General features: G+C 50.3%; 13 protein-coding genes and 1 non-coding gene across 14 annotated transcripts; 6 read left to right on the forward strand and 8 right to left on the reverse strand.

The window, feature by feature from the left end:
* Positions 1-112: 112 nt before the first annotated feature.
* F5J12DRAFT_525880 (uncharacterized protein) lies at positions 113-1,333 on the reverse strand. The gene is made up of 4 exons (XM_051739876.1): positions 1,311-1,333; positions 1,044-1,260; positions 230-988; positions 113-167 (listed from the first exon to the last, which is right to left on the reverse strand). The coding sequence occupies exons 2-4, from the start codon at positions 1,048-1,050 to the stop codon at positions 151-153; spliced, it is 783 nt and encodes a 260-aa protein (XP_051602353.1). The 5' UTR covers positions 1,051-1,260; positions 1,311-1,333; the 3' UTR covers positions 113-150.
* A 1,163-nt stretch (positions 1,334-2,496) lies between these two features.
* On the reverse strand, positions 2,497-6,119 carry F5J12DRAFT_525807 (ribosome biogenesis protein). Its single transcript, XM_051739874.1, has 8 exons — positions 5,449-6,119; positions 5,282-5,396; positions 5,112-5,231; positions 4,457-5,049; positions 4,026-4,398; positions 3,833-3,964; positions 3,267-3,773; positions 2,497-3,198 (listed from the first exon to the last, which is right to left on the reverse strand). The coding sequence occupies exons 1-8, from the start codon at positions 5,997-5,999 to the stop codon at positions 2,629-2,631; spliced, it is 2,961 nt and encodes a 986-aa protein (XP_051602354.1). The 5' UTR covers positions 6,000-6,119; the 3' UTR covers positions 2,497-2,628.
* F5J12DRAFT_t82 lies at positions 6,100-6,190 on the reverse strand. Its single transcript has one exon. It is a non-coding gene; the product is annotated as a tRNA-Glu (tRNA).
* A 41-nt stretch (positions 6,191-6,231) lies between these two features.
* Positions 6,232-10,802, forward strand: F5J12DRAFT_525998 (Saccharopine dehydrogenase-domain-containing protein). Its single transcript, XM_051739878.1, has 13 exons — positions 6,232-6,832; positions 6,919-7,222; positions 7,281-7,354; positions 7,409-7,536; positions 7,591-7,688; positions 7,741-7,757; positions 7,808-8,083; positions 8,157-8,652; positions 8,796-8,922; positions 9,018-9,128; positions 9,184-9,454; positions 9,564-9,739; positions 9,839-10,802. Exons 1-13 carry the CDS (start codon positions 6,569-6,571, stop codon positions 10,632-10,634), a joined length of 3,138 nt encoding a protein of 1,045 aa, XP_051602355.1. The 5' UTR covers positions 6,232-6,568; the 3' UTR covers positions 10,635-10,802.
* Positions 10,803-11,284: 482 nt separating this feature from the next.
* F5J12DRAFT_817402 (fungal hydrophobin-domain-containing protein) lies at positions 11,285-12,748 on the forward strand. The gene is made up of 5 exons (XM_051745129.1): positions 11,285-11,418; positions 11,472-11,561; positions 11,617-11,811; positions 11,885-12,040; positions 12,098-12,748. The coding sequence occupies exons 3-5, from the start codon at positions 11,728-11,730 to the stop codon at positions 12,299-12,301; spliced, it is 444 nt and encodes a 147-aa protein (XP_051602356.1). The 5' UTR covers positions 11,285-11,418; positions 11,472-11,561; positions 11,617-11,727; the 3' UTR covers positions 12,302-12,748.
* A 580-nt stretch (positions 12,749-13,328) lies between these two features.
* F5J12DRAFT_817407 (carbohydrate esterase family 4 protein) lies at positions 13,329-15,966 on the forward strand. Its single transcript, XM_051745130.1, is given in 11 exon segments — positions 13,329-13,569; positions 13,962-14,263; positions 14,324-14,414; positions 14,477-14,560; positions 14,611-14,631; positions 14,685-14,729; positions 14,742-14,743; positions 14,850-14,897; positions 14,953-15,135; positions 15,191-15,362; positions 15,418-15,966. The coding sequence occupies 11 exon segments, from the start codon at positions 13,443-13,445 to the stop codon at positions 15,609-15,611; spliced, it is 1,269 nt and encodes a 422-aa protein (XP_051602357.1). The 5' UTR covers positions 13,329-13,442; the 3' UTR covers positions 15,612-15,966.
* A 98-nt stretch (positions 15,967-16,064) lies between these two features.
* On the forward strand, positions 16,065-17,588 carry F5J12DRAFT_817410 (uncharacterized protein). Its single transcript, XM_051745131.1, has 5 exons — positions 16,065-16,291; positions 16,348-16,623; positions 16,687-16,886; positions 16,957-17,208; positions 17,280-17,588. Exons 1-5 carry the CDS (start codon positions 16,105-16,107, stop codon positions 17,478-17,480), a joined length of 1,116 nt encoding a protein of 371 aa, XP_051602358.1. The 5' UTR covers positions 16,065-16,104; the 3' UTR covers positions 17,481-17,588.
* Positions 17,589-17,803: 215 nt separating this feature from the next.
* F5J12DRAFT_926290 (uncharacterized protein) lies at positions 17,804-19,242 on the reverse strand (the record flags this gene model as incomplete). The annotated part of the gene is made up of 3 exons (XM_051749381.1): positions 17,804-18,451; positions 18,644-18,828; positions 18,912-19,242. 3 exons carry the CDS (start codon positions 19,240-19,242, stop codon positions 17,804-17,806), a joined length of 1,164 nt encoding a protein of 387 aa, XP_051602359.1.
* Positions 19,243-19,982: 740 nt separating this feature from the next.
* F5J12DRAFT_890647 (uncharacterized protein) lies at positions 19,983-20,309 on the reverse strand (the record flags this gene model as incomplete). The annotated part of the gene is made up of 1 exon (XM_051747423.1): positions 19,983-20,309. One exon carries the CDS (start codon positions 20,307-20,309, stop codon positions 19,983-19,985), a length of 327 nt encoding a protein of 108 aa, XP_051602360.1.
* A 132-nt stretch (positions 20,310-20,441) lies between these two features.
* On the forward strand, positions 20,442-21,936 carry F5J12DRAFT_526308 (ribosomal protein S5 domain 2-like protein). The gene is made up of 4 exons (XM_051739879.1): positions 20,442-20,780; positions 20,839-21,292; positions 21,424-21,588; positions 21,648-21,936. Exons 1-4 carry the CDS (start codon positions 20,482-20,484, stop codon positions 21,786-21,788), a joined length of 1,059 nt encoding a protein of 352 aa, XP_051602361.1. The 5' UTR covers positions 20,442-20,481; the 3' UTR covers positions 21,789-21,936.
* A 1-nt stretch (position 21,937) lies between these two features.
* F5J12DRAFT_526309 (uncharacterized protein) lies at positions 21,938-23,048 on the forward strand. The gene is made up of 5 exons (XM_051739880.1): positions 21,938-22,208; positions 22,258-22,282; positions 22,357-22,442; positions 22,513-22,608; positions 22,682-23,048. Exons 1-5 carry the CDS (start codon positions 22,198-22,200, stop codon positions 22,845-22,847), a joined length of 384 nt encoding a protein of 127 aa, XP_051602362.1. The 5' UTR covers positions 21,938-22,197; the 3' UTR covers positions 22,848-23,048.
* A 1,293-nt stretch (positions 23,049-24,341) lies between these two features.
* F5J12DRAFT_817445 (uncharacterized protein) lies at positions 24,342-25,203 on the reverse strand. Its single transcript, XM_051745132.1, has 4 exons — positions 24,812-25,203; positions 24,696-24,756; positions 24,542-24,642; positions 24,342-24,461 (listed from the first exon to the last, which is right to left on the reverse strand). The coding sequence occupies exons 1-2, from the start codon at positions 25,018-25,020 to the stop codon at positions 24,696-24,698; spliced, it is 270 nt and encodes an 89-aa protein (XP_051602363.1). The 5' UTR covers positions 25,021-25,203; the 3' UTR covers positions 24,342-24,461; positions 24,542-24,642.
* F5J12DRAFT_526386 (uncharacterized protein) lies at positions 24,656-25,867 on the reverse strand. The gene has a single exon (XM_051739882.1). The coding sequence runs from the start codon at positions 25,737-25,739 to the stop codon at positions 25,125-25,127; it is 615 nt and encodes a 204-aa protein (XP_051602364.1). The 5' UTR covers positions 25,740-25,867; the 3' UTR covers positions 24,656-25,124.
* Positions 25,868-27,080, reverse strand: F5J12DRAFT_526364 (uncharacterized protein). Its single transcript, XM_051739881.1, has 3 exons — positions 27,014-27,080; positions 26,819-26,963; positions 25,868-26,769 (listed from the first exon to the last, which is right to left on the reverse strand). Exons 2-3 carry the CDS (start codon positions 26,834-26,836, stop codon positions 25,996-25,998), a joined length of 792 nt encoding a protein of 263 aa, XP_051602365.1. The 5' UTR covers positions 26,837-26,963; positions 27,014-27,080; the 3' UTR covers positions 25,868-25,995.
* Positions 27,081-27,345: the final 265 nt, after the last annotated feature.

The raw sequence follows: 27,345 nt of genomic DNA on the forward strand, positions 1-27,345 counted from the left end.
AAGGTGATAAGTCAACATATGCTGCAACTGCAGGTACGAGTATTCTTACTTGGCGGATCTTCCCCGTGGACATGAGGCTGATTCGCGTTAGACACTGTGAACGCAAACCAGCCATTTGCCGACGGGGAAGGTGTTGCAAGTCCCACGAAATCATCTAGATCTTCTTTCTCTTCGAGCACTGTGTGAGTCAGACATCGATATATTCCCAGTGTGCTGCTTAAAGAGTTACCTGGAGAAAAATCGCTAACCAGGCCCGTGTTTCCTGCCCAAGCCTCACCAGAAACAGCACCTACGGGAGTGTCTCTGACTATCCCCGCAGTGGCAAAGCCCGATGACCGCGTAACTTGGACAGCAACATCCTTGCGCTCCCGTACCTCGATATTACTGTCCAAAATACACTGCGAAAGCTGAGTTTCTTCCGCTCGGAACGGAGCACTTATCTCGGTTTCCTGGGCTTCTTGAGCTCGAACAGTTTCCGACTCCGAGAATGAACTTCGCAAAGCCGCTCTGGAGGGTTGACACCACTTGGCATAGTGTACGGCACCAAAAGCCTCAGCTTTCCAGTGGTCTTCGCACAAACGAAATTCTGCGTATTTGACATGAATAGCCAGACAGAACCACTCGAGTGCGTAGACATCGATATCATGCCAATCCCCTGGAGCCATCTCGTACCTTAGCAGAGTGTTGTAGAGTAAGCGTCCGAAACGGAAGAATTGCTGCTGACGCCTGGTAGATACCACGACACCATCTTCTCCTACGAGGAATGACAAAGGACCCGAGTATTCGTCCCTAAGCACAGTCAAATTCGAAAACCCTTGACGTTCCTTCTCGAAACTCTCTTCGGTCCAATAGAACTGACCAATGTAATGCTCCCGCCGGTAAGTTGGAAGATGAGAGTTTGCTGCGCGCGCAAACTTTAAGATGCGGAAGAAGGGTTGAAAGGAAAGTGGTCGAGTTAGACTGTTGTGAGATGGTATGACTCTCGAAACTAGCCGTTCATATGAAGCACTGCCGCGGAGATAGTCAGAAATACCTTGACCTACACGACATGAGTATTTACCTTGTAGTTGCTACTTCCCTTTGAAGGGAAGACACTTGAAGACGAAGCTCGCTGATTTGTTGGCGTTGACTACACAATGCCCCCTTCAGCTCCGTGTTCTGTTGTTGAAGTTCTACACAGTAATTGTGACTGTGTGAAGATATCTTGGGTGAACCAGAAAGAGACGAAACAAAATCAGACTCGATATTCGATGAAGGGTCCTGTTCGGAAACGTAGGTCACTTCCGGTGCGATCCTGAGGGGAAACTCACAGTTGAAGTGTCACGAAATCGCGGAACAATGTTCTCTTTGTCTGCCTGTATGTCAGTAGTCCGATTGGGGTGACCACCTGGGCCACGACTATATGAGCATGTCTCGACGACTCCCGTGTCCGCTACCGGCGAACGCTTAAGGCGTGCTTCTGCGTCACTGCTGAGCTCGTGTACAGCATGCGAATCCGGAGGATAGCTGTACAGTGACGCCCATGGATCGAAAACCTGGGCTTGATCATAGTTCCACTGCATAAAGTCACCCATCACTTCCGAGAGGATGATGGTTGGACGGAAGTGAGGGTAGAGGAATTCGAATTTCAAGAGTACATGATGCGCGCCAAACACGATGTTGGCGTGCTGTGGAGAACGATCATTTCCGATTATATCAGCCATCAGGACTTGCAAACATATCTAACGCATGGATGATGGCGACCTTGATAGGGTGACTGCAATAGTGATATTTTAAGACCTGTTGGTTCTCATTTCCGCACCATCCCAGGAATATGGGGTAAAAACCCGTACCGCCTTTTCGGCAACGTGGCGCATCACGGGATCCTTCGACCAGAGCACGAATGTACGTGCCCTTGCGCCTTGATACGAAGTGTCAAGTGACCACTGTGGTTACCTGATGCCTTGTGTCCAGAGCACGAGGCAAGTGACTTACAGAAATGTTAGTATGTACCCGCGCAGCAAATCACACTGGCACCCAATCTGATAGGCTACCCATGATAAGGGTACCTACCCGTATCGAAGGATCGAACGAAGGCGGACATTGAGTGAATTTTGCGAATTGTAGCCAGATGCAACAGTATTACCGCGAGCAGCGTAATGCGTGTCAATTGAAACGGAATTCGGTCATTCCCCAAGTTCACCGTGCACGAGCTAACTTGTGACTTCAAGCTCCAAGATTTATGATGGCTACCTTGACCGTGGCTCTTGTTTCAGGCGGAAAATCCGCGAGTGAACGACGATGCCAAAGACCGGAACCCACCCACGAGGCAGACAAGCAACCATCTTGTGCGAAGGACGTACACGAGTTTGCGTCGTGTAGATTGTTGGCACGCGCAAGAAACCGCACTGAAGACAGTTATCTCGAGGAATGCAGACTTGCTTCTTCGCGTGTGTTCGAGGGAACGTGGTCAGCGTTCGAGACGGACGAAGAGAGGGTGGTAAAGCCGAAACCGTCAAAAGCTTCCGTGCCCCCGACCACTGAGCACTCCGACAGCGTTGCTAGTATGTAGTGGGCTTCAAGTCGAAATCGACTTTGCTCTACTACGAGTAAGGTCTGCACAGAGGAATCTAGCATCTGCAATAACGATTATATATTGTCCTCCGGCCCATCCTCAATCATCTTCGCATAATCTTCATAACTTGCAAACGTAGGCAAGGTCTTCCGCTTCTTCCGCCTCCTCTCCTTATCCTCGCCCTTCCCTTTTCGCTTTCGCTTATCTCTACCTCCTCCAAATCCGGCCCGCTCGTCACCATCTCTTTCAAGGTCTTCTTCAGGCGCGTCTGGCCCATCGTATTCGATCAACCCAGGGATATCATTAATGGCCAGAAGGTCGTCGTCATCCGAGGCCTCGGCAAGAGAAAACGCATCGTCGGGCAAGTCAGCATCAGCCGTGTCAGATACTTCATTCTCTTCATTATCCGGCTCGAGTGGGACTTCTTCGTCTTCTTCATCGTCCTCCTCGGACACGTGATCTTCGTCCTCTTCTTCGTCCTCCTCGGATGAGCTATCTTCGCCTTCTTCATTGTCCTCCTCAGATGCGTAATCTTCGCCCTCTTCATCGTCCTGCTCGGACTGGAGATCGTCGTCGTCGTCGTCATCAAGCTCAGAAGGTAATTCGTCGTCGCCATCCATTGCTGGCATAGTCGCCTTCATTGCCTGGAAGTAATGTGAAAATCCAGCTTCCATGAAGCGCACGAGGTAATTAACAAAAAAGCTTTGCTTACCTTCCATACAGCTTTCTCGTCAAGCTCACTTTCCTCTCCCTCTTCCTCCGCATCAGAATTGCCACCAGGCACAGATCCTCCCTGAGAAAGCTCCTCATCAGACTCTGCTTCGCTCTCGTCACTCTCATCACCTTCTTCCTCTCCTTTCTTTTCGTTAACATTACTCTCCCTGTGTTTCTGAGAGAAAAACCGATGGAAGAACACTTCATCAACCCTCACATCCTCCTCCCTCTTCTTCCAAAATTTCTCCTCGTTCGGCAAGACGTCGTCTCCCACCACTTCCCCTTTCGTCTTCTTGACACCCACGCCGTCAGCAGCGCTCGCACCGGGTTGCATGGCACTCGCGCCTTTAGGTCTAGGCTTCTTCGGATTCTTGTACACGAATCGATCAAGGAAATGGGAGAGCGTGTTGAGATTGAGATCTGCGGTGGACGTGATCGGCTGAGATGCGAGAAGTTGGCGGGCATGCAGGGAGATCGTGGGGTGGTAGTGGTGTGTAAGGGGTAGCTGTATTGTATGGCACATAAGCCCTATGGTCGTAGTCGAACATCGAATCGGGAACTTACCAGTTCAAAAAGCGGAGAAGCAGACGGATGGGCGTATTGTGGGTCGCGTTTTCGAGGATCATAGTTGTCGCCTTCGTGCGTGTTCTGCGTGCCGTACAACAGGTTCCTAAGACCGGGGAGTGTGCTAAAGATCTTGCCAAAGAAGGTTCCATATCACTCTGTGATCCACGGTACAGCCTTTAATGGTACGCACCTCTCCAAGGAGGTATAACCCGCCAACGATAAATTCGTTACCACCAACACCCCCACTAACCAGCACCTGAACAAATCTGCGCACAAAACTCTTGATGCGCTCCACGTTGCCATCCGCCTTCAGCGATTTGAACAGTAGATTGAGATACATTGTTTGTTTCGACGATGTTGCGAGCCGTCCATCATACAAGGAAGCGTATAGAGTGCGGTAATACCGGTCTGCTATGCTCTTCGACTCAGAATTCGATGGAGACGCTTTGGATTGATTGACGAGGGTCGAGGATATTTGTTGGATAAGAACGAGAGCTTGAACGGAGATGTTGAACGTGGACCTGTGTGTGATGAGGAACAAGGTATCGATATGCTTTCCCAAGCTTTTCGTTTCTCTCATGAGTGAATACCTCATTCCAAACAGGGACGTTGAAAGAGTACCTTGAATCCGTAGCACCAAGCTTGGCAAAAGGAAGAGCACGGTTCACTCCTGTGAGGATAGCTGAAAGTAACTTGGAGCGGGAATCTTCCACTTCGGTAAATCCACCTTCACCCACAACCTCTTTACCTTTCCGCTTCTGCTTTGATTTGTTGTGAGGCTGGGACGCCTCCGAGCGTGCGTCGTCATCCTCTTCTTCTGCTGACCTGCCCTCGCCAAGAATATCTTCGAACAGTCGGAAATACACGTCAATGACCTGCATTGCCACGTCCTTTTCATTCTGGCGGAATATGATCTGGTTGAGGGTAATGCTAGCGTAGTAGCGCACGTGTTCATTGACCGGATGTTTAGCGGCAGGGTCTACTTTTGATTTTGATTTTGGTTGTGGCTTTGACTTAGGGTCCGATCCATCCTTGTTGAATCGTATATACGTATTTTGTGTTGGAGGGGGAGCTGTTGCGGCTGTCGATGTACCCGGTCGGAGGACGAGTGACGTCATTTCACGGATAACCACTGTTTTCATCGAAGGGTGTACTTGGAGGAGTTGAAGGATGTAATACGACGAGCGGGAGCATATCGTTTTATCGGAGTCACCCTGAAACGTGAAAGGAGTGGATTGGTGTAAGGAGTATGACAACGATGGCATGTGGAACGTACAAGCTTATTGACGAGCAGTCGGAGCAAGTTTTGCTCCTGCTCAGGTTTTTCCTTCAGTAAAGTGAAGATCAAGGAGAGGGCCTGCATTCGGACGTATGAAAGAGGATCCGCAGAGAGCATCTAGAGGCAAATTGGAATCACTATCACTCCAGGGTGCGTTGGACACGGACCTCGAGGATTTGTAGAACGGAGAAGAAATATTTCTTCAGCCAATCCTCGAAATACCATATCACAAGATGCCGGTCGTTGACATCGGGATGAGCCAAAGGCTGGTCCCGAAAGTACCTGCGGTTGAGTGATATAACTTCCCGCAATGAAGCAGATAACAGGGACCTACTTTAACTTGCGATCGGGTGCGCCGCTGCCAACCCACCAATCCACCACGCAACGCAAAGCCTTGAGACTCTCACCTCTTCCGCCTTTGCCCTTACCCCGTTCCGCCAGGTTTTTTAGGGCTTCGAGTGCCTTTGTATTGTGCAAGGGACTGCTCTGCACGAGTAGAGTGAGTGCACTTAGGCGATCTGACAGTGTTCCGGTCTGCAATATATTCTGGAGGAAACTGTAGTCGGAACTGGACGAGGTGACAGTTGAGGTCGACTGAAACGCGTTGACCACATTGGTATGTGACGACGTTGCGCGATCCAGGAGGGACGAGAGTTTTTCGGGTGTCAGAGTAGCAGCATTTGAAGTCGTGGGCTGCAGTGGGGATACGTTGTCGTACCAGCGCGGTGATGCATCGAACTGAAGAGAGTCAGCTTTTGACTTGGATGATTCGGACACATCTTTTTTTGCTTGCGGTTTCTTCGACTTTGATGCAACCTTTTCCTGACTTTCCTGGGAAGCCTTTTGTTTTTGTTTCTGGCCCTTTTCTGATTTGAGGCGTGCCATGTCCGACTCGACGATGGCAGCGGTGAGCTCTCCAGTTGCATATGACCATTATGTCAGCGTCAGGGATGAAAATGAAAATGCGAAAAAGAAACCAAAAATGTTCGGATACCGGGAGTCGAACCCGGGGCTGCTGTGATCAACCCGCTGTAGCGGTTGAAAGACAGCCATGTTAGCCGTTACACCATATCCGATGCTTGTACTCCTTAGTCGTTTAACCATCGAGATCACCCACCCCTGGTCCCTGTAGTACCTATCCCAAGTATCTACCGTTAATAGCGTATCTTCCATCGCTACCAGACGTTGCCGTTGGTCATGGGCGTCATGGTCACAGTCCAGCGGTGGTTTGGGTAATCCGCCGCGCGGAATTGGTTAGACGCCCGGTTGGCCATGCTGTGGCATCATCTGATCAGACCCCTAGCCCAAGTCCACACGATGGTCCCGGCACCTGGTGAGAGGACCCTACTCCCGGGCGGATCATCACCTGGGCACCCCAGTATTTAATCACATCTTGGCGGGGAGACCACTAGCGTCATTACTTGGCCACTGCTTCACTCTCTTTCCTGTCGGTCATGTCTACCGTCGGCCTACGTCGTTCTCCAAGGACCCTGTCCGGTCGCAGGCTGCTCAAGCAGCACGCCCCACATCGGTCCCTTGCAACGGTCGCTCCTCCCAAACTCACCATTGGCATTCGACAAGAAGATTCCGCCAGAATCTGGGAGCGCAGATGCCCTCTGACACCCAACGCTGTCCAAGAGCTCGTTCAGCAAGACGGCATCGACGTCATCGTGCAACCTTGTGACAGGAGAATCTTCCCCGCTGACAACTTCCTTAAGGTCGGCACCCCCTCTGCTACACCTTCCATCTTGATCCGTTGATGTTGGCAAGGTTCAACTGACGAAGCCACTTCTTTTGTTGACAGGCCGGCGCCAAGGTACACTCCACCCTCGAACCAGCGCATATCATCGTCGGCATCAAGGAAACCCCCTTGAATGAGCTCATCACATCACCGGTGTCGGCACCCCAACTGTCGGGGATGCTCACCCACCGTACCCACCTTATGTTCTCCCATACAACGAAAGGCCAACCGTACAACATGCCTTTATTGTCGCGCTTCCTTAGCGAAAATGACTCACAGTTCCCCACACTTCCGAGATTGATAGACTACGAGCTTCTCACGGGTTCTGACGGCAAAAGAACCGTCGGCTTCGGATGGTTTGCTGGTGGTAAGAATGATCTTCTCCTATCCATCGTATTCGCCCTTATCATACCCTGAACCCCCAGTCGCCGGCGCGTTAGAGTCACTTTCTGCACTTGCTCATGCACACCTTGAAATTGGTGTAGCCTCGCCCTTCCTGGTAGGTTGTATGCAGCCATGCTCCTGACCCGATTCATAAACATCTTAACTCTAGCACACACCGCGACCACATAGTCATCCCTCGATCCCGTCACTTCGTGCGACGTTGCGTACCATTGGACAACGGATCGCTGAGGATGGAACGCCGAAGCCATTGGGAGCGTTTGTTATAGGACTTACCGGGTAAATTGTCATAACATCCAACGCCGCCATTGATAGGTTAATGAGTTGTGACAGAAATGGTCAGGTTTCGCAAGGCGTCTTATCGATTCTCGAGGAACTTCCTATCGTCAAAGTCAGCGTGAGGGATATGCCCTCGCTTGTTAGTAACCCTGGTATGTTCATGGTATTCAACAAGCCACGTCAACAACTAACTGACCTTGGCAGAGACGGATTTGCGCAAGGTACCATGACTGCCATTGCCCTTGGGGAAAATCGAATTAATGTCTTACAGGTGTACTTGGTGCATGCGTCACCTGAGGACTACCTCTCTCGTATGGACGGAGGTCAATACAGTCGATCTCATTACTACGAAAATCCGTCCCTTTACAGATCCGACTTCGCCACCAAGGTTGCTCCGTACCTCACCCTTTTCTTAAATGGAGTTGGTTGGCTTCCGGGCTTCCCCCGTCTGATGACGAACGAGCACCTCGCAGTCGCACTGAATCGTGCAGCCGAAGTTGGCCCTGGGCGGTTTGGAACGATTGGAGATATTAGCTGTGATATTGAAGTGAGCATTTCCGTTTTCCATTCTACGCTGAGCATCTGCGGTGTGTACTGAATACTGCTTGTATTTTCCCCAGGGTGGCCTCGAGTTCATGCCCCGAGCGTCAACCCTCTCCGAACCAGTGTTTAAGCACCGCCCAGCCTTCCTGCCGCCCCATCTGCCAGCTGTGCATATCATGTCGGTCGACATTCTCCCATCCAGTTTACCTCTTGACGCGTCAAACCACTTTAGTGGCGTACTGATGCCGTATCTGAGGGCGCTTGTCCGTGGGTATCGGGGGACTCGTGCGGGCGCAGAGAAACAATGCCAGTACGATGAGGCACTGGAGCGTGCTACTGTGGCAAGAGAGGGCCAACTAGTGGGGAAGCACAAGTGGTTGAGGGAACCGGTGGAGAAGTGGCGTTCAGCCTCTATGTCGCCCACAGCTCATGCTACGGCCTCATCGACAAGGCCGGCACCTGCTGAGGACACGGTGCACAAGAAGAAGAATGTGTTAATGCTCGGGAGCGGGATGGTAGCTGGGCCTGCTGTCGACGAGATCTGTAAGCGAAGCGACGTTGAGTTGATTGTTGGTCAGTAGGCCCGTCCTGTTATACTCCACATGGACTTGTTTTTCTCATCCATCTTGACATTTGCATGCACATGTATGATATATGTACCCTATATCCCATATACCGATCTCGATCAATTTACTCTCGAATTCTTATCTTTGCAGCGAGTAACTCGATCGACGAAGCCAAAAGCCTTACCCACCACCTCTCTAATGCTCGTGCACGTTTTCTAGACGTAAATGACGGCGAAGCAATGGCACGGCTCATTGAAAAAGCTGACATTGTTATAAGGTGCGTTGTCTCCCACCTAGTTTGATCTGTAGCAGACAGCGGCGTGTGTACATGCATACGAGGATAGCTGATTCCGAATGAAACGTCTTCTTCAGCTTACTTCCGGTTCCATTCCACCCCTCCGTTGCGGAGTTGTGTATTCGACATGGAAAGGATATGGTAACGGCGTCGTACATATCCCCTGCTATGCGTGCTCTACATGAACGGTATGCCCTAGCCTCCTTATCTCCGATAAGTGGGATACTGACTCCCATCTCCCAGAGCTGAAGCATCCGGCGTGCTCCTCCTAAACGAGATAGGGCTCGATCCAGGCGTCGACCACTGCTCCGCGCACTCTCTTCTCTCCCGCCTTCGCAGCGAGCGCAAGCGTGTGCTGTCTTTCACGAGCTTCTGTGGTGGTCTACCAGCCCCGGACGTCGTGGCGTCGACGCAAGGAGTTGGTGATACTTCGTTAGGCTATAAGTTTAGTTGGAGTCCTAGAGGCGTGCTGAGCGCTGCATTAAACGGGGCGCGGTTCAAGCTAGGTGGAGAGGTAAGTTGCAACCGTCGTCAATCCTCGTTCTTCGCTCATTTTTTCTGGTTTGTATTCTTGTCGATGACCGCACTAACGTGTTTATTTTCATTTTCATTCCCACTGGTAGGTGGTCGAGATCTCCTCTGAGGATATCCTGCGCAGATATTTTCCCGATGTGTCTGTCCCAGAAGGCGCAGCTCTCAGGTTCGAAGGGATTGCAAACAGAGATAGTTTGCCCTATGTGGAGACATATAGTCTTGGCGATCTGAGTAAATTGAGGACTGTGCTGAGGGGAACACTGAGGTATGTGCGTCAGCTCCTAACGATCTTGGTGTAGGGCTGCTTTCCTCACAATGTACCGGTGCTGACGACGTTTCGTCCACGCGTTTGCACTTTTCGCAGATATCCCGGGTTCTCGGACCTTATGGACGCATTCAAGACGATCGGTCTTCTCTCGCCTTCTCCTTCCTCACAAATACCTCTCACCGGATGGACCGATCTCACCCGCTTCGCGCTCCAACACAAGCTAGGAACAAACGTTCCTGGGGACTACGACTCCATCCAGGCCGCCCTATTCGATCTCTTGCAAGGAAGGCGTGGGAAGGAGAACATTGAGAAGGTGATCGACTCGCTAATGTGGTTGGGCATCATGCCGCCTCGCCCGACCCACTTACCTCGCGTGAACGTCGCCCCTCTCCCCGTGTCACCATTACTATCACCAGCTACTGCCCCAATCGACCTTTTCACCCGGGTGCTCGCTCACAAGTTACGTTACCTCCCCGGCGAACGGGATATGGTCGTTCTCACACACGAAATTGTCGTTGCCCCTGAGCACGCGTTGGACGGTGGACTCGACAAGGCCGTGGAGGAGTCGGCCGAGGTACATACGTCGACGTTGATCACCTACGGCACGCCGAAAGCCTCCGCGATGGCAACGTGTGTTGGACTTCCAGTCGCGTTCGCGACGCTTACCGTCCTGGATGGAAGAAGCACAGCAACGGGCCTCGGGCTTGGACTTGGATCAGGTGTCAGAGGTCCAACGGAGGTGCAAGGCGTATGGAGCGCGGTTCTCGGCCGGCTCGAAGAAGCTGGTGTTGGGATGAAGGAGCGAGTTCGCAAGGTTCCTCGCAGGAACATGACATGTGACGAGGGCGCGATGGAAGGGAAGCTATCCCTTGGGTTCTTTGGACGTTCTTGATCCGTTTATGCAGGACAAATTGCATTACTTACAGACTCTTGCAATAATTTTAGCATTGCATAGTACAGAGACCAGAATTGGAGTGTACACACGTGTATTCTGTCGGGGACTTGTATATACCATAGGAGAAGATAGCTCAGAACATGTCATCTTGTCGCCCTTGTCGACCCTCATGTGAGGGGCTACTTGAGTCTAAATGTATGTAAGGAGTCGAGAGCGCGTGTAAAGCGATCGATCATGTAAACCCGGCCGCGAGACGGACATTAGATAGTTGGGTGCCGCGATTCTTTCCTCACGTCACAGTCAGGTTAATGGCCCTTCATGATAAAAGTTCTTCACCTTGATACGCCTGTCTTTACGATGCGGTCTAGGCTCACGGAAGTTATGATAAATGCATTGGAACGAGCGGCGCTAGGTCGACTGGCGAAAGAAAAGGCACCCTTACGACCAAATTTGCGGTCAAACGGCATGGCATGAATGTTGGTATCAAGGAAGCAATATTGAACGGGCTTGTTCATCGACCGATCTTCGATGGTGTTTTCTAGAGGACAAGGAATACGAATGGAATGGAAACCCCCGTACTTGGTACTATGCATCGTCGTAGAGCTACGGCATTAAATCTTCCACGTAGAAGGCCGTCGGCCACTCACAAGCACCATACGCAAGAATTGTATTCCTCTTTCCACTCGGTCTGTGCCAGAAAAAGAGAAGTTGTTTCCTTTCAGCTGCTAATATCCGCCAATGTTCAATAAGTACGACCCTGAGTCCTTCTGTCGCAGTTCCTCCTCGTAATTGAACAGAAACACAAATACGGCAGAATGGAGACGGTTTGCTCACTTCTCAAGGTATAGTGTCCGATTACATCTTATCAAGTTTTGGTCGGCGGTGGACGGATACGGTGCGAAGAGACAGTGCCTCGAACGTTGTCTAAAATTGTCGGCTTTTGAGGACTCCCCGCCCGACGAGAAGTCAGTAATCTTACGTAGAAAGGGGTCATTTTGAACGGCGAGCAACGCCCTTGGCTATGGATATTGTCGCGGGAACGGCGACTTGCTACCCGGTGACTCCGATCTGCCCTGTTGAGTACTGGTAAATGTCGTATCCGTTCGAGGCTATGGTAATGACAAAGTCAAGATGGATACGAGGGGGGTTCAAAATGGATCAGAGGACCGGGCGGCTATTTGAAAGGTATAAAAGCCGTCGAGTGTCAGCTGGGACTCGCAGAAAAGACAGCCTCCTTCTCTACTCACAACTCACAATACTTTGCAATGTTCCCCCGCCTCGCAGTAGTCATTGCTGCCTCCTTTGCTGTTCTGGCAGCAGCCACTCCCGTTGAGGTTCGAGGTGATTCTGGTGACAGCCAGTGCAACGGCGGCACCATCAGTTGCTGCAACAGTGTGCAAGATGTAAGTTGACTACAAGCAAAAGCGGTCGTTCAGGTCCTTAACTAAGGTGTTCCTCAGGCTAGCTCATCCTCGGTGACCAGCCTCCTGGGGCTCCTGGGCCTGAGCCTTGGTAGTATAACTGGCCAAGTTGGCCTAAACTGTAGCCCTCTCACTGTAGTCGGCGTGGGCTCGGGTGCCAGTTGCACGTCGCAGACTGTTTGCTGCACGGGCAACTCCTTCGTAAGTCCAATTGTTGTCCGGCCTGTTTCTGCGCATGGCTGATGGTCGACGGTCTTAACTTCGCAGAATGGTCTCATCAACGTTGGCTGTACCCCCATTAATGTTGCCTTGTAAACGTGAGAACTCGGAATAGGGTAAAACTTGGACAACGTAGCTATGTCGAAATTTGATTGGTTTTCTTGCTAAGAGTGCGGCGGACTATGTTCAAGTTTACCTTGCCAAGGTGATGTGCAGCTTGTGCAGAAACCGTGCGTTCCAGTTCGTGTCTTTTCAAAATCTATGAGACTGCCAATTAGTTGAGAAACGAGAGGCACATAACTCGAAGCGCTGCTGCTTTGGATCGATTGGTATAGGGTAATGAGTAACGTGAAAAGCCGTTAGTATCATGGTCATAGGCGCCGCCACAAGCGATACTATCGATGCACATGAAAGCTCCCAGCAGCATGGTGTATTATTTCCCCAAGCGAACGGATGCAAAAGTACCTCGGGGAGACCGATCACGCGAGATAAACTTTTTGAGTTGTGCTTGGCATTGGGCCAAGCCCAAGGTTCCCTGCACAGTAGTGTTGACATACGACGTCATGGTACGGGGGTAAACACGGCAGCACATACGTATGCAAGGCGCGTCGCGGTTTCAGGATCAGCATCCTCGATGTATACATACCTGTTCATTCGTCGAGTCAACCTTCGTGACCTTGAGCAGGTGATGAGAAGTTCGTGGAGTCGCTTTACCACATCGAATACGTCGGATACACTGTTGATCAACGACGACCAAACAAGGTACTGCCATAGAAGAGAGTGCTCACTGTCTCCCCTTGCAAAGGGACAGGGGGGGAGGGTAACGTGCACTACCTGAGTGCATTGATTGATTTTCAGTTGCGGTAAGAAACAGTCACATGTCGGATGCCAGTCCATAGCAACCTCCGTTTGGGTGACTTGTGTGCATTCTTACAAGCGTCGGTATGACATTGTGAGACTGGGAGGACACAAAAATAGGAACACGAGGCAGTGCTATAAATAAGAGTGGACGGATGACTGACTGTTGTTCTATAAATAGTCTGTGCCATTAAATACGTTGTTCGGTGGGTCTGCTGGCCTTTTAAACGCCCTCGGGTTTTTTCCACTCTCCTTCACCCCACCCACCAGCCTATTTGGAGTGTCGCGCACGCACGCACACACACACATGGTTTTATCGTCGCTCTTTTCGGTAAAGACACTCCCCGCCGTCGTCTTGCTCGCTGCGTCCTTCCTCGCCAACTCTGCCAACGCCCAGGACCGAACAACAGAGCAGGGAGAAGCTCAGATATCAGGCAAGTAACCGTCTCGCTCCCTCTGCACGCCTGCTTTTTCCACCCCTCCCTACTACTTCGTTCCACACGCGTAAACGAACACAGTACATAGAGAGCTCCACTCGGCGCGCGGGGGACTCGTGTCGCAGCACATCTTGCCCTTGAGTGCTGTCCCCGCCGCTGTTCCCCCTTCTTCCTTTGGAGGGGGCCTCGTGGTGTGGCTGACCTTCCGCATATACGGCACTGTCCTTGTCCTTTGATGCTCGCACACCTGGCCTCGCCGTCTTGGTCTTGTTTTCTGGTGATCTCCGTGCCGACACAGCAACTGCCGTACATCTATATTCTTTATGCCGTTCTCGGCATGACCTAATCTCTGAATTCTCTCATTGCGCTCCACTAATCCACTTTGACAGACCCAAATGAGGAGTGCACAATTTACTACTATGCACCCGTGTCCAATGCTCGCTACAACTTCCCAACCGTTTGGACAGTAGCAACTCTCCTCTCCAACGACACAGCTGGGCAGACCAAATACAGCAATATCTCGTCTGGAATACCCAATATCTCTCCGAAGGGCACGCAGCCTCAGTCTGAGACAGGAAATTTCACGGGCTTCACCTACAGCGCGTCAGATCCGGATTGTTGGTGGACCTATGATAAATGCACCACCCCCAAGTACTCCGGGCTGCAGCCTGATATAGCGGGCGTGCCAGAGGCAAGTAACTCTGCAGCGTCTGGAGTACTAAAGGAATAACTGCTCATGGGACACATACAGCCTGGTACGCTTGGTTACGGCTTCGACGACGGCCCAAACTGCTCCCACAATGCGTTTTATGATTACTTGTCACAGCAAAACCAAAAAGCATGTGCGTGATGGTTTTTGGAATGTTATTCCCCCGTTTCTCGCTCAACTGGACCTTCTCATTAGCCATGTTCTACATTGGTAGTAACGTGATGGACTGGCCTCTGGAGGCGCAGCGCGGGCTCGCAGACGGTCACGAAATTTGCGTTCGTGAGTGCTCCACTCGCTTTATAATCGGCGCACGTTCACAATTTTACCAGACACATGGTCCCACAAATACAGTTCGTGAACCACGTTCTTTCCTCGCGATGTTGAGCTGACACGCAGGTACTAGTGACCTCGCTTACGAACGAACAAGCTTTTGCCGAGCTTTGGTACAGTACGTGTACTTCCTTTTTGTGAGCGCGGCGCGTAGTTAGATCGTTTGTGCTCATGTTGAAATTCTCACAGCCGTACGTATAGGACTCACTATAGAAGTAGTAGCGCTAAACCTTGCTAGATGCAAGCCATCAAGTTGGTCGTCGGCGTTACTCCTACCTGCTGGAGGGTTTGTCGTCTTATCTCCGTCACAATTTAAGCTACATCCCCCGTTCTTTTCGCAGCCCCCTTTCGGTGACGTAGATGACCGTATTCGCTGGATTGCCAACGCTCTCGGCCTTCGTACGGTCATTTGGCAGTACGACTCGAACGATTGGAAGGTTGGCACCAATAACATCACCGCGGCGGACGTCGACGCCAACTACGAAGCCCTCATTCAAAGAATGGAAAATGGAACTTTTGCTACTGTTCGTATTCCCAGCTTTCCAGCTTTTGGTTTCTTATCTCGCGCATGTTTCCCAGTCTGGCACGATCATGCTTACGCACGAGCTTAACAACTACACTATGTCCGAAGCGATCACCTTCTATCCCCAGCTTAAGGCCGCATTCAAATACCTTGTCCCTGTGGGTGTGGCTCTAAACGTGTCGCAGCCGTACGTGGAACCAAGCCCGATTTTACCTAACTTCGAGCAATGTAGGTAGCCGTACTGCCTGGTCCTTGGGTCTAATTGACATTTTTTTCTATGTAGATATCAGTGGCACAACCACACTCTCAGGCTCGGCGCCTTCTGCAACTGGTAGCCAAGGTGCCTCTAGTGGGTCTTCCGCAAGCAAGAGCGGCGCGGGAGAGTCGAGATTGATGAATGCATTGTCTGTGGATGGGGCTGGTGGTCTGGTTGGCGCAATGATGTTCGTGGGAGGTTTGTTGAGGACTATGATGTGAGTCGCCGATGGGGTCGCGGCGTGGGTGGGGATGGAGCCTATGCAGGACACTTGGTTTTCTTATCTCATCCACACCCCGCTTTTTGAACTGGCCGCTCAATACCCGACCTCGCATCTTCCACGTCCCTCTTGAACGATTCGAAATACTTAGCTTCTACAGTATTACCCGCAGGTTCCGTCTTATTGCCCTTCCTCCTCTATCATTCCCTTGCCTTGGGTTTTACGGTTCTACTTGATACACTTCTCGAGCATACCATAAATTTGATATCACATGTTCGGACTATATACCTAAGCGTAGTTGAAATGTATTGAATCAGAGCCTTGAGCGACAATCGATTTGGCCGTGTTCTCCTTCCAAAGTGTCATCCCGTCGCCGAAGCTGATAGTGAATAACGTAATGCGTAGCAAGCAGGCGGTTTCTGTTGAGCCTTGGCTAGAATAGAAATGAATGTCGGTCGACGTCGGACGATAGGAAATTTTAACATGCATGACACATGATGTCGTTTCGTGCGCTGACTGTGAGGTCCCGTCGCCTCACCACAGATATGTCTCTTCAATACGCTATTGAAAAGCAAGTCGCCCTCGCCGCAGTCCGCCGCGCATGCGCACTTACCTCTGCGGTTTTCAACAAACTCGTCAAGCAGGAGACCCTTACGAAAGATGACAAATCCCCTGTAACAGGTGCGTAGGCAATCATGGCTGCGGTATGGTGTTCATAGTAACCAAACACACCACAGTCGCCGATTACTCTGCTCAGGCAGTCGTGAACACTATACTTGGTCATGCCTTTCCCACCGATCCCATCGTTGGAGAAGAAGATGCGAACGATTTGCGTCGGGAAGAAGCAGACAAACTCAGGAACAGGATAGTCGAACTCGCTAACGAAGCCCTCACTGCTGACTTAGGCATCGGTGACATCGCTGAGTGGGGCATTGGTCCTGGCCAAGAACGAACGCTGGAGGAGCTCCTTGATGCCATTGACCGTGGGAATGACCAAGGCGGTCGTGTCGGACGTGGGTAGCAAGGTGCCAACGTTGTGCCCCCTCTTTCTTCATCTGTGTGTCTCTCTCTCACAGGTAGATGGACCCTCGATCCCATTGATGGAACGAAGGGATTTTTACGTGGTGGTCAATATGCCGTATGCCTCGCATTGATAGTTGATGGCGACGTTAAACTCGGCATTATCGGCTGCCCAAACCTTCCCGTGAAGAGTGAAGAACCAGAAGGTCAGAAGGGCTGCATCTTTGCAGCTGTCAAGGGTCAGGGGGTTGAGCAGGTTATTTTTCCTCTGTTGCATCGTCCCGTCCCGCGTTTTTATATGCCAGTCTTTTATTATTATTCCACAGATGACCATAAGCGGGGCAAATCCTACACCAATCGTCATACCTCCCGTGGCACCGGGGATGCTTAACCTCTTAGAGTCCGTTGAAGCTGCACATGCTGACCTGTCTTTCAACGAGCGAGTATCGGAACTCCTAGGTATCACTCGACCACCTACACAGATGGACAGTCAAGCCAAGTATGGTTGTTTGGTGCGTGGGGACGGAGGTGTGTACTTGCGAATGCCGACCAAAGCAGGGTACCGAGAGAAGATTTGGGTTAGTTCGATATCCTTCCCTTTTTCGCATTCCTCTTCTACGACGATGGACTCATCTAACACGTCTGTTAGGACCACGCATCGGGGTCACTGCTTGTTCAAGAAGCCGGAGGGCTTATTACTAATTCGCTTGGACAGCCTCTTGACTTTGGCCTTGGTAGGACTCTGGGAGCGAACTATGGGATTGTAGCTGCAGGGAAAGACGTTCATGCACTGGTACTTGCTGCTGTCCAGAAGGCACGAGCCGAGGAATTGGAGAAAGCAAAAGCTTGATGAAAGAGGCGTCTTTCAATTCGACGAAATTATCATTGCAGTACGCCAGACAAGAATGTATAGACTACTAGTTGTATTTTCCTCGCACATTTAGGGGAAAGCGGTTGTTCAACGAGTGTTTAGCTGTGGTGCCATCCAACCTTGAACTTGGCTGCCATCTACCGTGTACATAACGTACAGATCGGCGTGCTTGTCTTCACGGACCACTTCGGCAATCCAAAAACATGTCATCTGCAAGAAAAGATTCTACTCCAGATAAACCCTACTGGACGTTAATGCCAATACCTTGAGACTTGACACGACCGGACACTCACCAGCTGGAACTACCCACTGAAAGTAGAGCAATGTACCGAGGAACACAACACTACTTTGTCCACTATCGGGTTGCTGCAAGTTTGCAGTTTGTGGTACAAGTCATGAAGATCTGTTCCATCTGCCGGCTCGCTTGTAGAGAGTCCTGAGAGCCTCACAGACACCCTTGGCCCACCAGACTCCAGGCGCTTGGTGAGCCACCTCACGAGAGGATCGAATGTTTCGGTGCCGTCAAAGTTAAGGTCGTATATAGTTAAACTTTCGAGACTTGTCCAATGATCTGCCGGCGCTGATTCCGAGTCGTCGACCTGACCCTTAGGTGTGAAAAATACGTCCATGCACGCACTACGCAGGGTCACATCTCGCGCCCCACAAAATTCCTCGCAGAGTGGACGGTAACCTTCCATGTCAGCAGAGTAGAAGTTGAAAATAACCATTTGAACATGGCTGAACTTTGACCCGGTGTCAAAATTGACACGCATGTACCGCAGCTCATGACAGTCAGAATAGTCAAGGCACGCAAGCTTCGGTGCTACAATGGCTCTCATGACGAGGCACGGATTGCAAACTGTGAGTTTGAGTACTTCAAGAAGCGGAAGATGTATGCCTGTCTGGCGGAAGTCTCCAACTAATGTTGTTACCACCAAGCGAGAGTGCCACTAGGGACTGGGTAGGGATAAACATTGGAATATTCATGGCCTGGTATTCTCCGAATCTGAATGATATGTCAAGCGTCATGAGGGTCGTAGAAGCTGCAAGTTCAGGTGCGGGGAAAAGGTCATCGAGTTTCAAATTCCTGAGGGCAGGGGCCCGATTCGGTAAGAGAAATTGCGGATAGGATAGGTAGACACCCAATGCATATTATCGATGGTAACATCCTCGAGAGAAGGGAATTTCAAGCCGTCGATTGCGTCAAGGACTTCAGCAAGCACCCTGTCGCGGGGATGGTGTACGTAAAGACACCGCCAGCGATCGGCGCTGGAGACAAGGACGTCCAGCCACGATTGTGCCTGTTCATAGTGATCATAAATTGAACCTGTGATGAAGATATTGAGAGGGGCGTTGCCACTCCTCAGTCAGCTGGGTCTTCAAGGACTCAATGGTGAATGTGTCCTGTACGCAGCACGATATCCCTCCAGATTTCAGGAGTTCCCAAGACCACGCTCCTCCAGAGTCGTGACACCATTGACAAATCTTTCCTGCGCCTGGCTATCGCAAACTCCATTGACCTGCAACGGTCATCGTAATTCGGTAAGGACAGAAATATTATCCGCAAAAGGAGTTCGGTGGGGAGACGATTCATAGGAGGAGGTCGTTTCTTGACGAGCTCGTCGATCTTGTTTTTCTGTATTTTCATGGCTGCACGGATCTCTACGAGCTGCTTGAAGAGTGTTCTTTCGGTCCCTTGCAGTTGGCCTAGCTTGGCGCGTGCCTCATCCAATTCGTCCATGATGGGCAAGGTGGGTAACAGTACTAGTAGCCGGGGTCAGCGTAGCTGCGCAATGCGGTATCGTTTGTTCTGAGCGTTACCTTAGTCTATGCAAGGTCGACGAGGGACGATGAGGGACGGTGTCCGTGATTATCATTTGTTGTTTACATGTGTGGCGTCTAGGGGTTACTGCAGTTTGCGAAAATGATGACAATTGTCAAATATTTGCAAGTCGCGTCGTGAGGAAATGAATCAGCGCACGACACAGTGCCGCCGTGTACGCAGAGCTAGTAGTACATTAGAGACCCAAGAATGGCCAAGAAACAGTCAACAGGCGGCGAAGAAGCTGTCAAAGGTGACCAAGAAGACCAACACTGGTTTCAAGATACAATTTCGCTGACCTTGCCCATCAACCCCAGTCGATGACAATTCCAGGACACTACTGCCAAGACGCACGAAGCGGGCACACAAGGGCCAGTGCCTGACTACTGGGATTGATGATTCTATCCTTGTGATTGACTGATGTGTCTGAGAAAAGCCACTGTATGCTATCGGACAGCCTTGAGATTGAGGAATACTGGGAGGCTGAACGGAGTTCACAAGGTGAGTCGTCATTCAACCTCTCCTCACAACTGACTTTTTTGTGCAGACGAGACACCTGGGCTGAGATGTGCGCAGAAACTCCCGGAACTCAGCACGGCGCTGTTCGTCCCTCTCCGATGCGAGTTTCTGTAGTACCTTTCGAGAAAGGCCCATGTCGTTTAGGTGCGACCGAGTGCTGAGATACTGATAGTGATGTCATGGCCAACTGCAAGCCAGGTAGAAAGTTCGTCGAGAAATAGGTCAGAATCCTCCATAAGAAGGTCTTCCATTGCATTGAGCACTGCCCTGGTTGTCGTCCGAGCACGTCCCCTCAGTGGTGAAGGTGGTCGTTCTACAGCGCCGTCCCTTTCCATGATGGACTGCCAGTGATAGCAGCTGCGAGGTAAGACACCAAGAGCAGCGCAAACATCTTCTAACTCCCATCCGGAATTCCACAAACGCAGCGCACACTCTTTGAGGTCATTACTGATGCGGCGATAGGGCATGGCGGGGACTAGAACAAACGTATATTGACAGAGTCCTGGACTACTGTAGAGTACGAGCACTCCTATACGTTGCATGTATTTCATTTCCTAATTTGGAAACACTCACGACGCGACTCGCAAAATATTTGACTATTGTCATCATTTTCGCAAACTGCAGTAATGGTAAGGCAGTATGACCACCGCTCTCTCAAAAGTCGAGATATCATACATCAGATCGTCTCTTCTCTCCGCCCCACCATTACGTGCGGATGGACGTTCGCCAGAGGATTTCCGGCCTATCGCGATCGAGACTGGGGTAGCACCATTAGCCAACGGGAGTGCAAGAGTCTCGATTGGGGAGTCTCGCACTGGCAGAGAGACAGAAGCGGAGGGTGCTGGAGGCGGCACGGAGGTCGTCGCTGCAGTGAAACTCGAGGTAGACGGAGTCGGTGAAGACAAAGAAGGGGGCAAAGTCATTTGCAACGTATCCTGGTATGTATCCAAAACTTTTTTCTTTCAGAATCGTCAGTTACCGTCCCTGGTGCTACAGTTCCCCGGCGGCTTATCCTCACTTGTCATCACCTGCACTTGACGACCTTCAATCGGACCTCACCTCCGTGCTAGGGAGCGTGCTCTCCCATCCTTCGCTATGCCCAAAAAATTTGGTGATTGTTCCCGGGCAAAAAGCTTGGGCTCTAAGGCTCGACACCATCATATTTGCTGATGCGGGCAACGTTCTCGACTCTCTCATGATGGCCTGTCGCGCTGCACTTGTGGACACGCGGGTTCCGAGTACGAGAAGTGTGGAATATCGTGCTCCGGGGAGACGGAACGAGGTGTCAGACGATATCATGGACGTCGACGAGGGTAGAAATGGTCCATCAAGCCTGCTGGAAACCCGAGAACCTAGCCGCATAGTAGATTTCGAACTCACTGACTATTGGGATGAAGGAGGGGTGCTCGAGGCGAGGGATTCCTGGCCTGTTTGTGTTACGCTGAACATGGTACGCCGCCTTTCCGCCTTCCACAACATTTGTCTATTCTACCAGGTTGCATTTCATGTTTAACTCGACTTTTCACCATATCCTGCTGGTTAATCTATGACTCACGAGATCCATACTATGATCTTTCACAGCTTCCTACTATGCATTTCCTTGATGCAACGTCCCAGGAAGAGTCCGCAATCCCGTTAAGGCTACACGCTATGTTTGCATTTCCGGGAGGCAAGCCCACGTTACACGGCATGAGGATGGCGGGTGCAGGCACATCCGACTTGTCACAAATTAGAATATTGTTGAAGGTGAGTGGTGGATGGAATTCGATGATTCGATGACGCATATATTCACTCACTCACGATAGGATGCGGAAAAATATGCCCGAAATATGTGGACTGGGCTGGAGGCGAAGCTTGCAGAAGAGGAAGCGCGTAGGAGCATCAAAGCACGGGAGACAGTTCTATGGCAGGCGGCGACGATAACCAACACATTCCCCAACGCTTGACAACCTTCGACATGTGGATTTTCTTCCAGCGTCAAGTGTATTTGATAGTGATGGATACTGAGTTAGGCAGCATTGCAATGTAATGTATGACTTAGCTCGTACAGATTCAGTAATGCACAGCTTGCACCAGCAAAACATCAACCTCTTACTCCATCCCACAACAGGTACCGTTAGACCAAGTTTGCCCCAGCCATAGGAACATGATGACGTCACCGCAGGTGGCTGTGAGTCACTTTCATCCATGCCAGTGTCAATTCGCGACATCCACGCTCGTCGCCCTGAGATTGCCCCAAAGCGCCGCTGCGTTCCTGGTTTGCAAACTGCGATTCCGTTCCCAAGCGCCTTGCCTAAACGCCAATAATACCGTAAATATCCTGTGAAGACCCTATTACCTTTTTTTAACGACGTCATGGCTAGATGGTAAGTAGATCGTTGTCTGCCAGGAACCTACGATTGACTTGAGAACAAGGATCGACATATTTTCTTTGTCTGTCGTGAGTAGCTTGTATATCATCGAAATTAGCCACCCACCCACACGTCATTGAATCATGGAACACAATGTTACAAGACTACCATGATCTTCGTTGGCATGATCCTAGCTATCATATATTTTGCAAGGCGTATTTCGTCCACCGTTGAGGTAACCAAGGAATCGTGAGTTTTGCGTGTGCCTAGTCCTAGTACAAGGAAGCTGACCTGTATCTTTTCTATATCCACGTGGTAGACTCAAAAACCGAGGAATATCCGTATCTGACAGTGGAGTCTCCATCAAAACCAACAAACGATTCGACATGGAACATTACGTCGATGCCACGCAGCGGTTCGTACTAAGACGGCACTGGGCCTCGAATTTTTATCTCACAATTAACAATTAACGACTTTTGCCTTTTCAGCGGTTTAATCAAAGCTATGGATGCCTCCTCGTTTGGTAACCCAGACACAATCAAGTGTACGTCTTCTCAGGGGTCGGGGGGCGGATGCAGCTCAGAGGGTGAAGTCCATGCGAAACCAACTTCGACAGCCTCAGCTGTCGCAATGCACAAGAGTCATAGCAAATGACTCGACTGTCTGTCCGTCCGCAGTACAACTGACCCATGAAATTGCAACCCATGGTATGTTGTGGCTTCAGCATCTATCGTTCGCATTTTGTTCGCATGTTGTCCACCTCATCAATGTATAAAAGCTTCTTCGGCGATTCTTGTAGTATGTACTCCAAACATCGAAATATGTGCTGGGAGAGGTTGGTGGCTCGAACACTCCCAGTGAACGGGGAATTTTACGACTCCATTTACGCCCCCGCCACAGGGCAGGTGGTATACAATAAGTCAGCTAAGTTGATAACACCAGATAGGCTAAACGCGAGGAAAGATGCGCACTGGGATGGGAAACCTGCGTGAACGAACAGAATTAGCACATAACAAAGTAGAGTATCAATTTGCGGTGTAAGTGAGTCAGCACATCATGAAAGCCATCGTGAAGGTACCAAGGATGCTCCGTCTGATATACCTCTTCACTGAAGATTCACTGAAGATGTTTGTGGCGTGCTTTCATCTTCAAGGCTTCCCCTCATACTCAGACGTTCGTCTTCGACATCCGCCGAGTCCCTATGTTGTTGAAGAACAGATTTTGCTTCATCGAAGCGACCCTGTACACCAACCATCGCGGTGAGCGTGGTACGAAATGCATCCTAGAGCAAGAATAATCCCATTAGCGGCTTCGACGATAGAGGGAGTGAGCCTAGCAAGGCTACCGTGAAGTCATGATGAACCATATGCATCGAAGAACCTGGTGATGATGTCCACGGTGATGAGACCAGTGCCACGAATCCTGTGGAGGGCTAATTCACAGAGATATGTGGTGATACAGATATGCTCTAGACTTGGCCGACTCCGGTGATCAAACAGGCATAGAAAAATACGAGGTGGTCGTAGAGGCCAATACGACAACTCTAATTGCAAAAGTGAGCCCACGATAATGTACTTGAGAGATAACAAATCAGCGACTAACTAACGCATAGGGATGAAATTGATGCGTAGCGTAGGATACAACAAACACATATCCCCAGCGTTCCTGTTGTATTAAAGGTGACCTATAAACTCATCAAACTGTGCCATCTGAGCAATGGCGTCAATTGGACCTGACATGGGGCATGAGGACAATGTTACTACCTACGGGAAATGTTTACCTGTCATAGCAGACCTGGTATTGAAGCATAGAGAAAAAGGAGGTAAATTTTTACGGTGGACCACATCATAGCAAGTGAGTGTTGGGACATCGATTGAACGGTATACTCGTGTAGAACATGTAGCACTTGGTCAGACAGCACTTACATATGCTCGTGGCTGCACCCCACTTCCTTGGTGTCGAGATTGTAACCCAAGTATGCAGAGGTTGTATAGAATTGCACTTCCACTCTGTTCCAAATTCCATCAGTGAGGGGATGTTTTTGAAAAACAAAAGAGGGTGTTGTTCGTGGCAGGCCCCAGTAGCCTACCCTCGCAAGCCACTCGTATATTAGTGATATGGAAAGATGCGGTCTAGGCCATCAGCCCATCCTATGACGAATTCTGTCGGTGCTATAATCACTTACCATTACCAGAACCATGCACGTCGCGCCAGCCGAAGCAGACGCAAACATTGCGTATCTTCATGTTCGAGAACACATGTACAAATCTATCAAATGTCGCAAGAACAGATGAACACGAGTTTAGATGAGTCGGGAGTTCCTGCGGTGAAAGCTTTCTCGGACGCACCGGCGAGATCATAGATGACCACAAGGTATTTCAAGCTGCTGACCTGCAGATGAACGTGTCTCTCTTCCTATCAACGCATTTTGCACTAGACAGTGTCTATGCTGTAGTGCGTGTCACGGGTCTAATAGTGGCTGTTGTGGGACTGCAAACACACCTAATACTCTGTAGGTAGCCTTCTTCGGGACAGAAGAGTTGCCTGGAGAGCAGTCCTAAACCTTCCGTGAAAGTTATTCCATCGATTTCATCATGATGATATTGCCAAAGACTCACATAACGAGTCCGAAATCTTGCAAGTAAATAAGTAGCAAAAGTTGCGAAGTCTGGGCTGTTAGGGCTACTTCTCCACGATGTACGTATAGCAGAAGTATAGCTACAAGTGTTAATGGAAGGAAAAGCTGTAGAGACTGTCGTTGTCTATGGCACATGGGTATGAACAGACCTCCAATTGGGCCCGAGCACTCTGGAGTCTCCGTCTCCATCCCATTGTAACAAGCAAAACAACAAAAATAACACGAAAAGAAAAATGACCAACAAGGGACTAGAGATGGTCCAGCTGTAAAATCCAGCAGCTAAGCTGCACACGTTAAAGGATTTCCAAGACTGTCGCCAGGATGTTCTTCGAAGTGACGTTGGTTCTGAGTCCCGAGACGACAATCTCGTGCTCAGCAGCGACCCTCCTGTACTCTCCATTCACTTGCTGTACGAGAAGCAAGGCATTGAACGGCTGTCCGAGGCGAGCAACCATCTGTAGTGCCCGGGTATAGTCGTCAACCTGAGGCACGGGAACAGCGTGCAATGGCAGAACTTCATCCCATTCAGCGTCGTCATCCAAATCTGCTTCAAGGTCAGTATCAGACTCCGAGCCACCTCCCCAGGTAATGGTAATTCCACTGCTGGGACCCCGGATATGACGAATCCACGGATGCACGAAGACAAACTTGTGGGGCTCATTCACCGGCAGATCATCTGCCGTTGTGAACTCTACTCTCCCCAGCGCCGATACTCTGGCATGATATAGCTTCTCATCGCCTCTCCGTAGCTCGTGGATACCGAGTCTTCTGACAGAGAAAACGATGCATGGAAGATGTAGACGTCGGCTCCCAAAACGGGCGAGTGGAAGAATGTTGATCTGATGACAGATACTCAGGGCTTCTTGCTGCGGTAATTTGCCGCGTAACTTTGTGATGCATGTTTCCATTTCTTCCCCTTCGAGTGGCAGAGAGTTGTAGGGAGTTTGACTGTAAGTGGAAAGGGAAGCCGGGAGACAACTGTTGTATGACGATGACTGTCCTGACCACGCAAGCACGGAGACCTCGCCGGAGGGGTCACTATCTCCTCCAAGAGATGTCTAAGAGCGTCGGGTCCTTCACCGTAGAGAGGCCCAGTATCAGACTCAAATATACCAATGAGAGAGTATGCGACGTCTTCCTCGATCGTCGCGTTGCGCGTCGAAGCTAGACGAAGTTTCTCACGCACCCGAGATCGTCTGGAGAAAACGTGACGATAGTTCCACGGGGAACTTTGATAGCACCTGCTAGTTCTCGCATGATCTCCGGGGATTCCTTGTGATTCGCACTGGTATCGCCGAGGTATAATTTCCACTGGGCATCATAGAAAAAGATAACTTTCGGTGAGAGAAGTTCCTGTAACGTCCATGCCCGCGTCATCCATAAACTATGCGCGAGGTCACCAGGCTTGGATGGATGCGCTACGCCGGCGAGGAATACGAGTGTGGCAGCAGCTGAATTCGCATACCATTTGTGCATAGATGTGAGAGATTGATTAAGGATAGAACTTGTGGACTTGTCGATACAACATGTATCGGACCATGCCCAATCGTAACCAAGTCTGCGCGTCTCCTTGCAGAAGTCATGCAACTTCTCGTTTAGGGGCGTGTTGGGGAGTTGCCACACGGATTTCGATCCAACTGTATTGACGTCCTGGAATGATGGTTCATTCCCCTGCCATGCATGTGAGAACATGACATATCCGAAGAACCTTGCAACCACTTGTAGGATCCGCTCATTATCTACTGCATTTATCATGGATGAAACAAGCTCTTTATACAATGGATCGGCCTTGAAGATACGGATCCGCTCAGGACGGTCGCAAAGGCAACCAGTGGTGATGTTGATGACAACCAGGGGGCAGTTTTTAGGGATCCTGTGGATGGCAGGATCGATAGCTGTAATGGTCTCCAGAGGAGAAACATAGTTTTTTTCGCAGTTCTGTGGAATCGTCATTTGCAGGAATTAGATGGACACATGAGGTACATACCCCTAGTTGCAGGATCATGAGACTGTTCGATTACGTGCAGCATAGACTTGAAAGCATCAATCGCTTCGTCATACCGTTTTGCTCCATGAAGTGCTACATGCTTGGTTTCGTAGCCCCAAGGCCAGGAAGGGTCTGCTTTTACTGCCTATCGGCAATAGTAAGGACCGACTCATGCAAGAAGAATATCACACATACATTGTTCGCATCCTGCAGTGCATCCTCCCATAACCCTCTTGTCGCTCGAGCTATGCTCGACTTGATAAATAGACCTGCAGGGCTTGGAAGACATAAGGGGAATGCAGAAGAGTACTGTGCTATTGTGCTATCATGTATTCCAGATCCAAAGACATTGTCACCAACATGCTGAAGTATAGTAATGCATTTTGTTGTGAAATCTGACGATGGACATTAATGTGCACATTAACCAGACTAGCGGCTACAAGACATACCTAAAATCCAGTCTGCATTTTCCTTACTCCTCAGGATCTCTTCATCCGATGTCCGGATGATGTTGAGGAAAATCTCCA

Source organism: Pisolithus orientalis (genome assembly GCF_024613125.1).
Source record: "Pisolithus orientalis strain OTSU chromosome Unknown F5J12scaffold_7, whole genome shotgun sequence".
Classification (NCBI taxonomy): Eukaryota; Fungi; Basidiomycota; class Agaricomycetes; order Boletales; family Pisolithaceae; genus Pisolithus; species Pisolithus orientalis.

Excerpts from the sequence above, each read along its gene's own strand:
- F5J12DRAFT_525807 (XM_051739874.1), bottom strand. The coding sequence starts at position 5,999 with ATGGCACGCCTCAAATCAGAAAAGGGCCAGAAACAAAAACAAAAGGCT. Across the intron at positions 5,050-5,111 it reads GACTGCTCGTCAATAAGCTT|GGTGACTCCGATAAAACGAT; the intron begins GTACGTTCCACA and ends TTCACGTTTCAG. Across the intron at positions 3,965-4,025 it reads GGTTATACCTCCTTGGAGAG|ATCTTTAGCACACTCCCCGG; the intron begins GTGCGTACCATT and ends TTCTTTGGCAAG.
- F5J12DRAFT_525998 (XM_051739878.1), top strand. The coding sequence starts at position 6,569 with ATGTCTACCGTCGGCCTACGTCGTTCTCCAAGGACCCTGTCCGGTCGC. Across the intron at positions 6,833-6,918 it reads CCGCTGACAACTTCCTTAAG|GCCGGCGCCAAGGTACACTC; the intron begins GTCGGCACCCCC and ends TTTTGTTGACAG. Across the intron at positions 7,537-7,590 it reads TTTGTTATAGGACTTACCGG|AAATGGTCAGGTTTCGCAAG; the intron begins GTAAATTGTCAT and ends GAGTTGTGACAG.
- F5J12DRAFT_817402 (XM_051745129.1), top strand. The coding sequence starts at position 11,728 with ATGTCGTATCCGTTCGAGGCTATGGTAATGACAAAGTCAAGATGGATA. Across the intron at positions 11,812-11,884 it reads TGGATCAGAGGACCGGGCGG|AACTCACAATACTTTGCAAT; the intron begins CTATTTGAAAGG and ends TTCTCTACTCAC. Across the intron at positions 12,041-12,097 it reads GCTGCAACAGTGTGCAAGAT|GCTAGCTCATCCTCGGTGAC; the intron begins GTAAGTTGACTA and ends GGTGTTCCTCAG.
- F5J12DRAFT_817407 (XM_051745130.1), top strand. The coding sequence starts at position 13,443 with ATGGTTTTATCGTCGCTCTTTTCGGTAAAGACACTCCCCGCCGTCGTC. Across the intron at positions 13,570-13,961 it reads GGGAGAAGCTCAGATATCAG|ACCCAAATGAGGAGTGCACA; the intron begins GCAAGTAACCGT and ends CCACTTTGACAG. Across the intron at positions 14,561-14,610 it reads CGGTCACGAAATTTGCGTTC|ACACATGGTCCCACAAATAC; the intron begins GTGAGTGCTCCA and ends CAATTTTACCAG.
- F5J12DRAFT_817410 (XM_051745131.1), top strand. The coding sequence starts at position 16,105 with ATGATGTCGTTTCGTGCGCTGACTGTGAGGTCCCGTCGCCTCACCACA. Across the intron at positions 16,887-16,956 it reads AGGGTCAGGGGGTTGAGCAG|ATGACCATAAGCGGGGCAAA; the intron begins GTTATTTTTCCT and ends ATTATTCCACAG. Across the intron at positions 17,209-17,279 it reads GGTACCGAGAGAAGATTTGG|GACCACGCATCGGGGTCACT; the intron begins GTTAGTTCGATA and ends CACGTCTGTTAG.
- F5J12DRAFT_526308 (XM_051739879.1), top strand. The coding sequence starts at position 20,482 with ATGACCACCGCTCTCTCAAAAGTCGAGATATCATACATCAGATCGTCT. Across the intron at positions 21,293-21,423 it reads TTTGTGTTACGCTGAACATG|CTTCCTACTATGCATTTCCT; the intron begins GTACGCCGCCTT and ends GATCTTTCACAG. Across the intron at positions 21,589-21,647 it reads AAATTAGAATATTGTTGAAG|GATGCGGAAAAATATGCCCG; the intron begins GTGAGTGGTGGA and ends CACTCACGATAG.
- F5J12DRAFT_526309 (XM_051739880.1), top strand. Across the intron at positions 22,443-22,512 it reads GTTGAGGTAACCAAGGAATC|ACTCAAAAACCGAGGAATAT; the intron begins GTGAGTTTTGCG and ends TCCACGTGGTAG. Across the intron at positions 22,609-22,681 it reads TACGTCGATGCCACGCAGCG|CGGTTTAATCAAAGCTATGG; the intron begins GTTCGTACTAAG and ends TTGCCTTTTCAG.
- F5J12DRAFT_817445 (XM_051745132.1), bottom strand. The coding sequence starts at position 25,020 with ATGGAGACGGAGACTCCAGAGTGCTCGGGCCCAATTGGAGGTCTGTTC. Across the intron at positions 24,757-24,811 it reads CAAGATTTCGGACTCGTTAT|GTTTAGGACTGCTCTCCAGG; the intron begins GTGAGTCTTTGG and ends CTTTCACGGAAG.
- F5J12DRAFT_526386 (XM_051739882.1), bottom strand. The coding sequence starts at position 25,739 with ATGGAAACATGCATCACAAAGTTACGCGGCAAATTACCGCAGCAAGAA.